The sequence below is a fragment of the Bubalus kerabau genome, chromosome 5 (assembly GCF_029407905.1).
Source record: "Bubalus kerabau isolate K-KA32 ecotype Philippines breed swamp buffalo chromosome 5, PCC_UOA_SB_1v2, whole genome shotgun sequence".
NCBI lineage: Eukaryota > Metazoa > Chordata > Mammalia > Artiodactyla > Bovidae > Bubalus > Bubalus kerabau.
This window is the reverse complement of record NC_073628.1, coordinates 92,950,653-92,964,763: the sequence shown is the minus strand read 5'-3', so window position 1 is coordinate 92,964,763 and position 14,111 is coordinate 92,950,653. Positions and strand designations below refer to the sequence as shown.

At 37.8% G+C, this 14,111-nt stretch overlaps 1 protein-coding gene across 2 annotated transcripts in view; it reads right to left on the bottom strand.

The window, feature by feature from the left end:
- Window positions 1–780: 780 nt before the first annotated feature.
- PRRX1 (paired related homeobox 1) overlaps window positions 781–14,111 on the bottom strand; it is a 78,478-nt gene continuing 65,147 nt past the window's right edge. The window contains exons 3-5 of one of the 2 annotated variants that reach the window (XM_055582213.1): window positions 13,601–13,782; window positions 9,780–9,851; window positions 3,937–4,072 (exon numbers count right to left, since the gene is read on the bottom strand). In XM_055582213.1, the coding sequence (XP_055438188.1) occupies window positions 9,797–9,851; window positions 13,601–13,782 (237 nt within the window). In that variant the 3' untranslated portion in view covers window positions 3,937–4,072; window positions 9,780–9,796. Of the gene's footprint in view, window positions 4,073–9,779; window positions 9,852–13,600; window positions 13,783–14,111 lie in introns of both variants that reach the window. The other variant, XM_055582212.1, reaches the window with a different exon arrangement.

The following is a 14,111-nucleotide window of genomic DNA, read 5'->3' as shown; positions in this document are numbered from 1 at the left end:
GGGTAAAGCGTCTGCCTGCAATGCTGGAGACCTGGGTTCAATCTCTGGGTTGGGAAGATCCCCTAGAGAAGGAAATGGCAACCTACTCTGGCACTCTTGCCTGGAAAATCCTATAGACAGAGAAGCCTGGTAGGCTACAGTCCATGGGGTTGCAAAGAGTCGGATGCGACTTCACTTTCTATTGCATAAATTTGTTCATGCTATAGTTGCCATTTAAATCAGATTTACTTTAATTTGTATGAAAAAGAACTATTTTCCTATTTCACTTTTCTACCACCCCCTCCCCCACTTACTACACAATACTGTAACAATAGGTGCTTAAGAAATTTTACTTTGTTACCTCTTTTTTCTAAAAGAAAAGGCTGTCATTAGTCTGGGTGAACTCCAGGAGTTGGTGATGGACAGGGAGGCCTGGCGTGCTGCAATTCATGGGGTCGCAAAGAGTCGGACTGAACTGAACTGAACTGAATCTGTTTTGTCTAATGATATACATTATTGTGGATACTAAAGGGGTGGGTGAAAAAAAGCAAAAGTCTCCTTAAAGGTTCACTCTACACTTACCCATTCTACTAAAAAATGCCCCCACTGTCTCCCACTGTTGTCTTTGTCTGTGAGAAACAAACAAAATATGTAGAAAATATTATTATGCTCTAAGAAGTTCTCTTGTTCAGAAATTCCTCTTACCTTCACTTTTTTTCTGAATGCAGTCTTAGATCTTAGCAGATCTATTTTTAAATTTCAAAGGGAAAAGAACCATCAGACTCAGCAGACATAGTCGTATCCTTCTTTCTTTTTATTGAAAAGGAATCACTTCTATTCTAGCGCAAACAATGTATATTTTACATCATAAAGCAAGATATAATTTACATATTACATTTCTTATGAGATCTTTATACCCTAAATGTCATTCACTTTTTTATTCAGTCACCTCTTCCAGCTTGATTTAACCTTCCAGGTACTCTACAAATCAGTGTCTTGTTTGGGGAGGGACTGGGAACACAGACGGTTGGCATGTATTCATCTGTTATCTGGGTATAGATGATGAAGAACAGGGATATGCCTTTGAACCTCATGGACCTGAGGCCCTCTCACACCTGGTTTAGGAGCCAGAATGCTGTTCTTTCAAATCACATATGAAACTTATATTTTTTCAAATCAATAATGAATGAATAAAATTGCGTGCTGGTACCCTGTGTACATTTCTCCATCAGATCCTTACATAGTCAATGTTTGTGGTATTGACTGACTAGCAATAAAAGCTCCTATGGCTGACAGCATTGATTCTTCTATGATATTCCTGGACAGCAAGCACTTGCCCAGGCACTGCCTAATTTCATCCAGCACGGGGGTTATGGGGGTTCAGGCTTTTCTCTTCACCACTCGAAATGAATGTCAGGATGGAAGTTTCAAATGACCTTGTTTTACATGATCCTCTACCTCTTTACTCCCTCTTCTAAGATTCCCCCAATTTTTAGCAAAATCTTTTCACCTATGATGTCTATTCCCTGCACTATACACCCCAAACCTTCTCTTAGTTGTTCTCCCCAAACTCCAAAGGTTCACTAGTTTCTTGGACTGCACTCTTTTCACAAAGAATGTTTTGATCTATTAGGATAAAAACTTGATAATCCGCGGCAGCTAGTGGGACAAGAGAATTAGTTGAAGAATACTTTAGGAAGCAGTAATGTGTGTTGTTCAGCCAGCCTACATAAACCATTCAGTAAGAAATGACTCAATAGTATGTTAAAAGAAGAGGAAATCAGTTGATGAAAGCAAAATGCATATAAGATGGGCTTCTTATTAAAATAAGTTTAGAATCAACATTGGAAATACATTTCCAGATTGATGACTGTTTGACTGAAAATACCACCATTAGTTCAATCTGATATGCCAGGGAAAATCACGAATGTGTACTGAAAGTGCACCTTAAATCCCAAATCCTTGCCTGTTACTCACAGTTGGCATATTTGGCCAAAATCAATCTAAAGCTTTTCAACTAATTTAAAAAATTATTATAAATCCAAGTTGGTCAAGATGAAAATATAAGTCAAAGAGATGTCTGTTCTGTGTGTCTCAAGTTATTTTTTGGTTAAATGAAGTGATTTTTTGAGAGGTCTGCAAATATAAGCCTATTTCTCATTTCCAAATGCAAGGTTATAAGTACTTACAGCAAGGTAGCTTCTCCTTGCTAAAAAACAAGGCTTCTGGGTACCATAGCCCTCTATTAACATCGTTTACTTTCATAATCCCTTCCCTCCCATGGCTACAAAGTGCTGGACATACAGAGAATACAGGAAAGAATAAAGAAGCAAATGATTAGAGCCTCACAACACCCCTGTGAGGTAGGTAACTTTGTTAAACCCATTTTACAAAAAAAAGGTAAACCAAGGCACTGCATGATAATGTGGTTTGGTCATGTCTACCTGACAAATTACAAAAGCATGGGTGGAAACAAAGAGAAAGAAACAAAAGATCAGTCAGTCCTGGCTCCCAGCCCTAGATACTAAACTTTATGTCAATAGATTAGAAGATACAAATAGCCAACAATTGCCTTTCAGATTCTTAGAATTTAGCTAAACCTTTAAGTATTTCACTGAATCATGTATCTTTCGTATTCCTGTTGAGTGGGAAAAGGACAGATAACTAAATGGCTTTTCCTCTGCTAAGTCTAATTCTCACTCTAGTTTAGTATGTATCAGCCTTTCACCAGAGTTCAGGTGCCAAACTCAAGGACATTTTCATAGCCTCAATTGTTTCTAATGTATTTAAAATGCTAATGTGAAAATTATAACTGTTCTTAAACAGGTGCTTATCAATTGCTCTGTGGCCATAGTGAGAATTTTGTGTAGAGAAAGAAAGGAAACAAGATCCCTAATAAAAAGTCTTACCACATTAAAAATAAGGACACTGATGATGGTGTGAAATTTGCTCTTGGTAATGTTTGAGAAACTGCAAACTCAAGCTTGCAAGAATATTTTATATATATATATATAATATATAAATATATACAGTATATATATAAGTGTGCATTTGACTACCCTTAAGGCACCAAAGAGATGTAGGCCATGCCTTTCACAACTTAGTGTTTGTTTTCCTAGAGAAATGTCTCTTCCTCTCTCAAGTGAAAAATATGTCTTCTATCAAATAAGCCTATGTTAGCAAATTACTCAAGAAACAACAAATATCTTTAACTTAAGATGGCTGTTTGCTTGGATAGGGGTGAGGGGTAGTAGTGGGGTGATATTATCCTTTATTGCTTAGAGCTTAGAATTAGCCAGACGTAGCCAATCACATTGGATTAGACAGGCCAGTGACCAGATGTTGTATACAATTGCTTTGTTTCCCCCCCACTCCCATAGTAGCTGATAGAATAACCTTACCATGACCAACAGAGATGGAGACAATGAGCAAGGGAATTATGTCTGGCACAAATTCTTCAGAAAGACTTTGGCTTTTCAGAAGTTCCTAGAGCTTCTGTTCAGAGAACTGGGAAGAAGGGTGGGGTAAGGCACTGAGGTTCACTGAGGAGACTATAGGCAAGTATTCTGAATATATATACATACATATATGGTTTCTTTGGCTGCTGTCGATTCTTTAAAAACCCATACAATCATGGGGGTGGGTGGGCTGAACTTAACTGAAGAAGCTCAGAGTATATTAAGCAAAGCATATGAATAGAAGGAAAAACAAAATTAACACACACAGAAGCAAGTGGTGGTGGTATCCCAGAGGGAGGAGGAACATTTGTTAACTAATTTTCATTTTGCTCCTCTCCTGCTTTTCTCTGCCATGGTCCCAATAGTTTAGTTCTGGTTTTTTTGTTTGTTTGTTTTTATTTTTATTTTTTTTCCAGCAGATGTAGAAATGACAGAGCAGGATAGGTGTCTTATGGTTTTTGATTTCTTCTTAGGCCTGTTTAATTATTTTTTTTCCTCAGTTGACTGTTGGCACCTGGTTCCTCTGTAAACTATATTCCTTGGCCTTCAGTCTCAGGTTGGCAATGCTGTTGGCCATGTTGATGCCCTGTGCAGGGTTATTGTTGGCACATGTGGCAGAATAAGTAGCCATGGCGCTGTAGGGACAAAGGAGAGAGCAGGGAGAATAAGAGGCATTAGTTTCATGAAGTCGCAAGTCTGTGCCCCAGCTGGGTACAACTCTCAGGATGGGGGCAGGCAGGTTGGACTACATGACCTCTGAGGTCCCTCACAGCCCCAGGTTTTCATTAGTCTAAGGCCCTTAGTGTGTTGAAGGTCCTTAGTGGCAAGTGCTTTGAAGGGCAGGGGAAAGCAGTGGAGAGTGGAACAAGGTGAGGGGGAAAGTATTTTCTGTGTTGGATACAGTGAGTAATGATTTATTTCTGGGGTGAGAGAAGAAAGCTGCTTATGGTGGATAGCAGGTGCTTCATCAGCTGACCAATTAAAACAGTATTTAATCATGTCCTGCCGACATCACTAGTTTCTGGGAGCAAGGAGGAAGAGAAGGAGGCATTTGGAAAAAGAAACTAAAGGGCATTTTGCCTTCCTCACTCTGGGTAGCTGACTTGAATTCTAACACATTTTAACACATTTTAGATAATCACTGAATACCATATTAAATAGTTTCCTTGAAGAACCAAACAACCTAAGATGACTTCTCTGGCTTTCCTGATCCACTGGTTGATGGTACCAAGTATTGCAGAATCAAGAAGTTTCTGTCCCTATTGGCCTTGATTTTATAACTTTTACTCAAAAGTACTTGAGCAGCTTACACTGCATGCCGTGTCCATTATTTTGGAAATGTTTAAATATCCTATATAAACTAGCAAATGATCCAGTTTCAGTATTCCTGACCTCAGAGGTAATTGTTTCTGACTGTTCTTATTGTGGAGAAAAGCCCAAAGTCAGAGACTGTAATTAAGACCTAGGAATACCACTGGACAGAAATTTGTAATTAGTGGCTTTCTGTTAATTGCATCTAAGAATTTCTTTAAAAGGAAAAGTAAAGATTTCTTAGACTAGGATGCAAGGTATCTATTACTTGATACTAAATATATATAAAGGAACAATTCATTTTAATTAAATGAACATATTTCTAGTTGTTTCTAAGATTAGCAAAATACCTTTTAACTGAGGGCTGGAATGAGATAGACTTATAAATGGAATGACATGTGCTCTGCTGATGCCTGCATTCCTGTGCAATTTTGTCAGCCACACAGGAGTTTGAGGTTCTGGGGATCAAGTGTTGGACCAGAAAGAGAAAAAAACTAAAGCTACTCTACAAATAGGAAGATTACATATCATTAATACTTATTTGGGACACCATGCAGTCAAGACTTCGAGTCAAGAATTATAGTCAAAACTCACAATAGCTTGTTCCAGCTCAGTTACTAGCAATTAACCCAGGAAAATTGGGTTAAAAATTATAATATGTCTTACTAGAAATATACATCCTTAATTTAAGACCCTTATAACACTGGTATGTATGTGAGTATTTATATGGGTGTCCTACTGCAGGAGGAAGACTCGGAAGGGTTCCAAAATAATACTACACTCTTACATTTTTGAAAATGAAAACTGTTACTGCTTTCTGGGTACCTGATCTTAACTGTCTAGACAAAGTTAGGTTCATCTATAGCACCCTGTACTTTTCCTTTCAGCACTTAATTTTAATTCCTCAACAATAAGCTCCATAGATGAGACACCACATCTGCCTTGTTCACCACTGTGCCTCCAGGTAGAGCTCACACCATATCTAGCACATATTTGGCATTCAAGAAAGTATTTAGTGAATAGATAAGTAACTGAGAAATATCTAGGTACTGTATGATTAAACTGATTACTGCTCAGTATCAGTGATCTCGGTCACCCTGCTGTGAGTAATGATTTCTAAAAGTATTTTACCAACAGACTTTGATTTTAAGGAACCAGTCCTTCCCATTAATTTTGGCATCTTACTAGAATGAGAAAAATCAGAAGGGACATAACAAAAGCAGGGGCTGATGACTGCATATTCTTAATCCACCACAAATAGCTTTTAACGGTAACCAAAAAATGAATAAATATTGGTGCAGGTTAGATTTACAGAATAGACTATTACTCCAACCACTATCTACCAAAAGACAACAGCTGAAAAACAGTCTCAATTCAGTAGGTTTTAATTAGGAGTGAAAAAAAAAAATAATCAGAACAACCTGTTAAAATGGGACAAGTTTTTTTTCTTTTGTTACAGTATACCAAGAAGTTTCACTTATCTTCAAAATTCATTTACATATTATCATTCAAATTCTATGTGAATTACATGCTTCCATTCAAGACCCTATCAGAAAGAAATGCAAATCCATAAATCACATACTTGAGAAATTTCTAGGATATACTGAAATCTAAGATTTCAAAGAAACAAAAAAATCTACGTATCTAAGAAAAGAGACAACTGGATTTAGGAAATTAACCTAAGTTGTATATTATGAAATCAACCAAATCAGCCTTTCTTAGCCAGATTTCTGTGAGAGAATTAAGTCCTAAAGATGATATATGTTACCAGTTTAAATGTATAGGAGATAAGTTGGGATTTTGAGTTATCTGTTTTTTTGTTAAATACTGAGAATAAAATTGAATGGCTTCTGAAAACAGGAAGGTAAAATTTCATGAGAGAGCAAAAAGAGAAAAAGTTCTCTGATGGCAAACTGGAAATATGGCAAACATGGAATACTGTGCTTTTAAGTATTTGACTCAGTTTCTAGAGACATTCTTTGAGATTCTGGACAAGGAAAGTTTCATTTAATAGAGATTCTCTTTTTCTTTTGATAATCAAGGGTGTGGTCCATTTTCCTTAGTTGACAAAGGGAATTAGAACTGTGGGGGATTAGTTTGCTGAAGATGCTGTTACTGTTTTCTAGAAATGTGTATTTTACTTGTGATTTCAATTTTGTCTATTATACAACCATTTTGCTGTACACTTCATAATTTACTAGTGTCATCTGGTTTTCTAGTCTGAAGACTTAGTATGGTAACACATTTCTTGGAAATATTGAGACTCTGTCTCTAATGCAGACCAAATGTTAATATTCCAAATGAGATGAATGCTGATTCACTTCCCATCTCAAACCCAAATTAGTGAAATTAGAGTTGTATTTTACCTGGGAGACTAGATTTTCACTGAGACACCTTTCCTTAAACAGGCTGTGTTTGCAGAGTTGAGAACAGCACTCTTGTCTACTTGTACTGTGGTTCTTTTATAAAGACACCACTGTGTTTTGAGACCATGGTAATGCCTTATAGGTATTTCTCAAGTTAGAAGGTTATCAGAATAAAAAAGAAAGAAGTTGCTATTAATGAATGAGTTTTGCAATATCCTAGATGCTTGATAAGTGATAAGATTTTCACTTGATAAATGTTTAGAAAAGTTATAAACTTTCAAAAACTGGTCTAACATTTCAGCATTGCATAGCCATAAGAAGATGAAGAAACAGAGACTGTCTTAATTCACAGCCTCTAAATAAATGCTTAGAATACACAACTCTATAGGCAAAGACCTCAGCAATATTTTGTGCATATACTAAAGAAAATGAGTCTGTTTTTCCTCCAGTAGTTTGACATGAGTCTAGTCTCTCAACCTAAATTAAAAGTGCCATTTAGGCAAGTAGGGACCAGTCCCTTGACATACCAGTGCCAATCCAGACATGTTACTGTCAGAAAAGACAAAATTAATCTAAAAGCAGCTTAGTCATGCTTTTAAAAGGCCTTAGAAATATGATGGAGAGGACCCACTTCCAAAAGTAACAACAGATGCAAGAAAGCCTTGAGTGGCTGCCAATCTGAAAGATTGTTCATGAACACCTGTTTTCCATGTCATCAAAACTTTTGAAGCTCTGTGTTAGGAAAATAAAGAGAACTCTGAAATGTTTTCTCACAAGACAGAAACCAATGAGGTTAATAAGCTGTTTTCAACCAAATTTTGGGGATCATTCAGATCATGGCCTTCCTAAACAGGATTAAGCTTCCTGGGCTAAAAAGATGAGGTTAAAACTAATTAATTTATTAAGTACATGATAACACAAAGAGCTTGCTTACTGACACCTAGAGATCTTGCCCGTTGATCTTCTGCCTATTCCCCTAACAGGATGGAGACATGAGATAAGTACTAAGACTGGGCTTATAGCATTTGGCCAAAGCAACATTTCTATTTGGTTTTTAAGAATGCAAAGTTCTTTGTGTCCGTGACCAAGAAATCATACTGATGAATAAAAGGCATTGAGGAATCAGAGATGAAAAAGAAATACTTGTATCCCATCTGTTGATTCAGCGAATCTGCTCTGGAACTTGCACAGAGCTGACACATTTAAGTAAGCTTGAAATTTTTCCATCTCCTTATTTGGAGATTCCTAACAGATGGAGCTCAGCCATAGACAGCAGAATGCTAACCACCAGCAGGGTTAGAGTTCTGTTTTCACTGGGGGACAAATCATTTTTGATAATTTCAACCTACCTTGAGAGGTTGTCCTGAGGAATAATCTGTTAAAATGCCTGTCAAACACCAAAGGAAGTATGGAAAGTACTATGCATGGTATGGAAGCCTGGAAACTTACGAACATCTCCCCTTCTGTTTTCCAGTCACCCAGAATGCAGATCCCACCAATCACAAAACAATTAAGGAGAGCTGAGGGTGGGGCTGGATCATACCTGACTCAGTTTTCAACTCTGTTTTCTATTTGATCCTTCTGGACTAATGATAACAAACTATGGAAAAATTCACCCCAAAGACAGATCTGTCAGCCCAAGAAGTCTGTGTGTCTTTCTGGGATCCTGAGGGTTCTCAGATTTTTCCAAAGGCTATAGAGCTTGAGGTTTTTGTGAGTCTGTTTGTGATGTGTAAAGGTTGGAGATCATCTCTTGGGTTTGTTCTGTTGTCAGTGCAAGAACAACAGAGGTTTACGCGCTTCCATCTCATAAAATTCAATATGAGTTTTCCTAGGGGAATTTAAACTTTTAAAGAGAGACCCAATAAATCCTTTGGGAAGTGATCTTTTGTAATTTAAGCAATCATTTCCAACTTCTGTTTTTAAAACTCAGAAGTTGATCTCTTTAAATGTGCATTTAGCTCTTAAAGTAGACACATTTGGACCATATTTCATTACTAAGACTTCAGTTTGCACTGCATGTTCAGTGATTCATCTGCCATTGTAAACATTTTTCCTCTAAAACTGTTTTATATATGAAGTCTTGCATCTTTCTGCTGTCTCAGTGATTTTTGTTTTTCTTTTTGAAATGCACGTTGCTTAACCATAGGTTCCAAATGCCCCTGTGTGATATATAATAGGGAAATTCTTACTAGCTCAATCTTAGATACAAAGCACATAAGAGATCCATGACTCAACTGGCCTTGAAGAGCAACAAGAGCCAGGACAAGAACATAGTTCTTCTGACCTCTGTCCTATATCCTCTAAAGCCTCACTATTCAAAGCATGTACCAAGTGTCCACAGCCTGGGCATCACATGGGAGCATGTTAGATGTACAATTCCCAGGTCTTGCCCTAGACTTACTGAATCTGAGTCTGCGCTGTAACATGATCCCAGGTGATTCATATGCCCAGTAATCCTTGAAGAGCCCTTCTCTAGGCTATCAGGCTACCCTGAACTCTATGGACATATTTTTCTTGCAGTTCTGGTTTCCAATAGTATTTCCCACTGGAAGACCTCACCACTTTCATTTCTAGGACTGTAAGCCCCGCTTTCTTGAACATACTTAATTCCCACTTACACCCTACCCACAGCAGCCACCCTCTTCCCCCTCTGACAAGTTACCTTTTCAGTGTCTTCCGTTAGAATCCGTTATGAAGCCCCTCGTGTAAACAACATCTTGGGAGGGAGGAGGATCTATTTTTGAAAGTGTGAAAGGGAGAAATGAGCCAAATGCGTTCAGCAGATGTCAGGCAGCACTGTGACCACGATCAAATGAGGGGAGGAGGAGGAAAAGGTTGGGGGAGGGAAATCGTGGATAAGGATCACTGGCCTCTCTTTCACTTGTCACTAGTTTCCTTTGAAGCCCAGCCCTCCCTCTGGAAATGGCACTCCAGACCAGTACTGCAGAGCCAGACCATTCTTTATCTATCTTTCACAGGAAAGGATGTCCCTGAGGAGAGGCTTCTTGACTACTTCATTCCAAACAACAGTCAAAAGTCCAGGACTTTGTAAATCACTGCTGCCCAAGAGGCAAAACTGTACAAGTCAAGGAGTCTTAATAACTCTGGTGCTTGTGTGTGCTTTCAGTTGCCTAAGGAAACAGTTCTGAGCAAAGCAGTGAGTATGCGCACTGAAGACAAGCTTCGTTCAACTGGCTTTGGGTAGATAAAGAAGACACCTGCCAGGACAGTAGTGTCCAGTTAGGGACTACTTTGCTACTCTGGGCGACTCAGTTGCCTGCCTGACATCATCACCTCTAATATCCTCGAGGTAATGAAGGAGGTCCGGACATGCTATAAATAGAGTGAACCATATGTCTCAGTTTGCCAGGGACAATCCCAGCTGAAGCCTGTTGTCCTTGTGTCATTATTAATAGCACCCCCTTTTACTCTCACAAGCGTCCTAGTTTGGATGATTAATTATACAACCACCACTCTGGATATAAAAGACACCCAGAAAAAAAAAAAGCGTTGGCTGTTTCCCATATTATAATTCTGACCATACGCAAGCTATCTGCTTTGAGACTTGGTTTCCTCCTCTCTTCTTCCAGGGGAGAGCTGTGGAAGTCAGCAAACTGTCCTCTCTGGCAAAATTGTCTCCTCACAGTCCCTGGGTTGCATGTCTCACTCATGCCAGGGAATGCCCACACACTCCAGAACATGGACCTCAGTGGCAGGCATGCTTCCCACATCTGAGACAAATCCTGAATCAAACAGGCATGATTACGTAGTTTTCCAGTCTTATTCTTTTTACTATTTTCAATAGAGTAAGATTTAATGTGAATGAAAGTAGGGTTATATGGCCTAATACATTAGACAGAAACAGGATTCATGAGCCCTAGCTCTAACTCTGCGTGCCAAAGGCTTAAATTTGGGCAAGTGTTCAATCTCTTCTTTGGAACCAGATCAAGGACAAAGCTGCCACACAGGAGTATCCAAGGATTAACCAAGAGAAATGCTTTTTAATGAATGTCACATGTGAGATAACTAATTTGACATAATAGTACCAACAGAAATAGTGAGTTAATTTTCCATAACACAAAAGATTTATCATTTCCTTTGCTTTTCATCACTTGGTTTTCTTTTATATTTCCTTAAAAACACTTATATTTCCTACCAAGCTTCAAAATGTGAGATCATAATGAGTATTTTGGCTCTAAACACAGCAGAAATATCTTTAAGGAACAAGATAATTTTTTGCCACTTTTTGAAATTAATCAAAATATAAACACTTCAGTCAACACTGGGTCAAAAACATAATTGTTGATTAAATTACTGTTTAAACCATCATTTTTCTACTTAAATCTGGAGATTAATTTATTCTTCATACAGAATATGAACAGTCAGATTCTGTGAAATTTTTAATTATTTTTTAACAAACTCTGTGTCTAAGAGAGAAAAGATATAAAAGTATACCATGAATTGAATAAGAAGTAACTAGGTTATATGATTTTAAGTGAAAGGAGCAGAATACAAAATAGTATTTACACTATGTCTATACTATATAAAATACTGAACTCTAATTGCAAAAATAAACACTAGTTATCTCAAGATGGTGGAATTATGAGTGTTTTTTTAAAAGTGTATCTAGTATTTCTACACAATCTTTCAAATTAAAATATAACACTTCCCCAAAAGGCATACATAAATTGCATGCTAATAATTTCAGTTAGATGCCCATATACAAAGTATGTACAATGCAGGCATGGGATTTGAACTTCTGCTGAGGTCCAAGTAATCTAGCCCAATATGAAGGTTTTCATCCCCACTATGCAGTATACTGCCCTCCATCTCTCACTGGTAAGGACCACATGACAGCCATCTGGGTTATTACAGCTGGTAAAAAAAAGTTCCTTACTAGGATCCAGGAATAAATAAAAAGGAGCTAAACTTCCTGGTTGTGACCAAATTCAAACCAGAGACTTCAAGCTCTGATCCACATCCATTTCCCAAACCATTTAATGAGTCTATGAGTTATCAATATTTATTAAAAAAAAAAAAAAACCACCAAAGCAATCTTTCACTTATTTAAGAAATTAAAGAATATGTGATTTTATAATGGTCTGCAAAATATATTTTTCAGTAAATCCTTTTGGAGAGGAGTCTAAATTTTAAAAAGGACACACAAATAGGACTAATCTTTTGAAATTAGCGAAGCATACTATGTCTAAGAGCAATAGTAATTTCCAATTTCCTAAGCATAGACCAAAGCAATTCAGGCTAATTTCAAAATGGGGAATTGAAAAGAAATTTCCAAATGCATTTATGGCATTTCTTTCAAGGAATTGATTTCAAACAGAAAGAATATTTAGGTAAGGTTTTTGCTTTAATTAGAGAGATCAAATTTGAAACTATCAGCATTTCACTAATGTTGCATTTCACATCAGGAACTCAGCATCAACTGGGAGATAATCTCTTATACTTAGTTTAAAACCTCTCTTTAAACTCTTGATTAACTTTAACAATAAAAAGGTAAACAGGAGCATAGTAAGTGGTTTGTAAATACTTCTTCCTCTGCTGCAATTGGCCAGAGAACACAGAGCCTTGACCTGGTTTCTAAGAGCACTCAGGCTTAGGTTCAAATAGACACTTTAGGCTGATGACAATGCATTAGGCACATATGTTTCAGCTTCCCTCTGGCATTTGTCTGTTTTTTTCTGAACAGCATAATCAATGAAAGTTAAAAGCTTTCCAAGCAATTGAAACAACATTATGTTATTTGCTTCCTTCATATTTTTCACCTTTTAAATATAAAAATTTAGTGAAAATTATACACTGCTTTCATATATGTATTTTTTAAACCCACACAAACTAACCCCAAAAGAACTTCAAATAAGTTGACAAGAACTAGCAATAGAATAGGAAAGCATCTTGGATCATAAGACATTCCCACCTATTAATAAAGAACTATGGCCATTAGAGTGATCTGAATGATCTTGGGTTTTTTCCCTTCTCTCTCTGTCTCTCTCCTTCTGTTTCCCCTTCCTTACTTCTTTTCATTCCACATCAGTTTTATTGTGAAGTTTGCCTTTGGTCCTACACTTAGAGCCTTATGTGTTAAATTCCTACTTGAGCATAATCCAACCGATCTATCCAATTTGGAAATGGAATAAAGTTTTGTTCCAGAATGATTGCAAGAGGGACTCTGGGCATAGCTTAATGATTTTTTCTTTTAGATTCTTCCCCATCTTTGAAACCTTTGCAAGAGTTCCTGAGTCCAAGAGGAGACTGCTGTTGGCCTGCCCCTCTCTCTTCTGCCCCAGACCCTGCTCCTGGGGCAACTAGTGATCTCCTGTGAAAATCTGGGGATGTCAGCAAGTTGAATGTCTCTGAAGAGGTTAACCCAGTAAGAAATGTCAGCCAGCTGCACAAGCAGCTTTGAATGTGACCAACCGCTGAGAAATGTGTGGAGGTGAAGCAAGGGAGAGTGAGCCAGTCATTCACCTGTACGGAGAGGCCGTCCCCCAGGAGAGATAATCAGTGGGTCTTGGAGCAGGACGAGGTACGATGGGCTGCTCCACAGCAGTCACGTCTCCTGAGTAGGATTTGAGGAGGGAAGCATTTTTATTGGCCAGCATGGCTCTCTCATTCCTGCGGAATTTGGCTCTTCGGTTCTGAAACCACACCTGGAAGATTGTCAGAAGGAGAGAAGGGCATGAGGAGGGAGAGGAAAAACAAAGGAGAGGTTCCATGAATAAACTCCTGGTTGATTTTTACCATATAATACCTTCCCAAGGAAGATATAGGCTAAGCATGGAATTCTTCCGAGAACAACTGAAAACATGCCATAATCCTTCCCCAGTGGACCATGTTCCAGGGCTATTAAGAACAAAGACTAAAAGGTGCTTCCAATTATCAAACCACCAGATATGGAAACCCATTTGAACCCATGACGAGCCAATTTGACAGCAAATTGTGGATTATAATTCCTTTTGGAATTATAATAAAAAAGAAA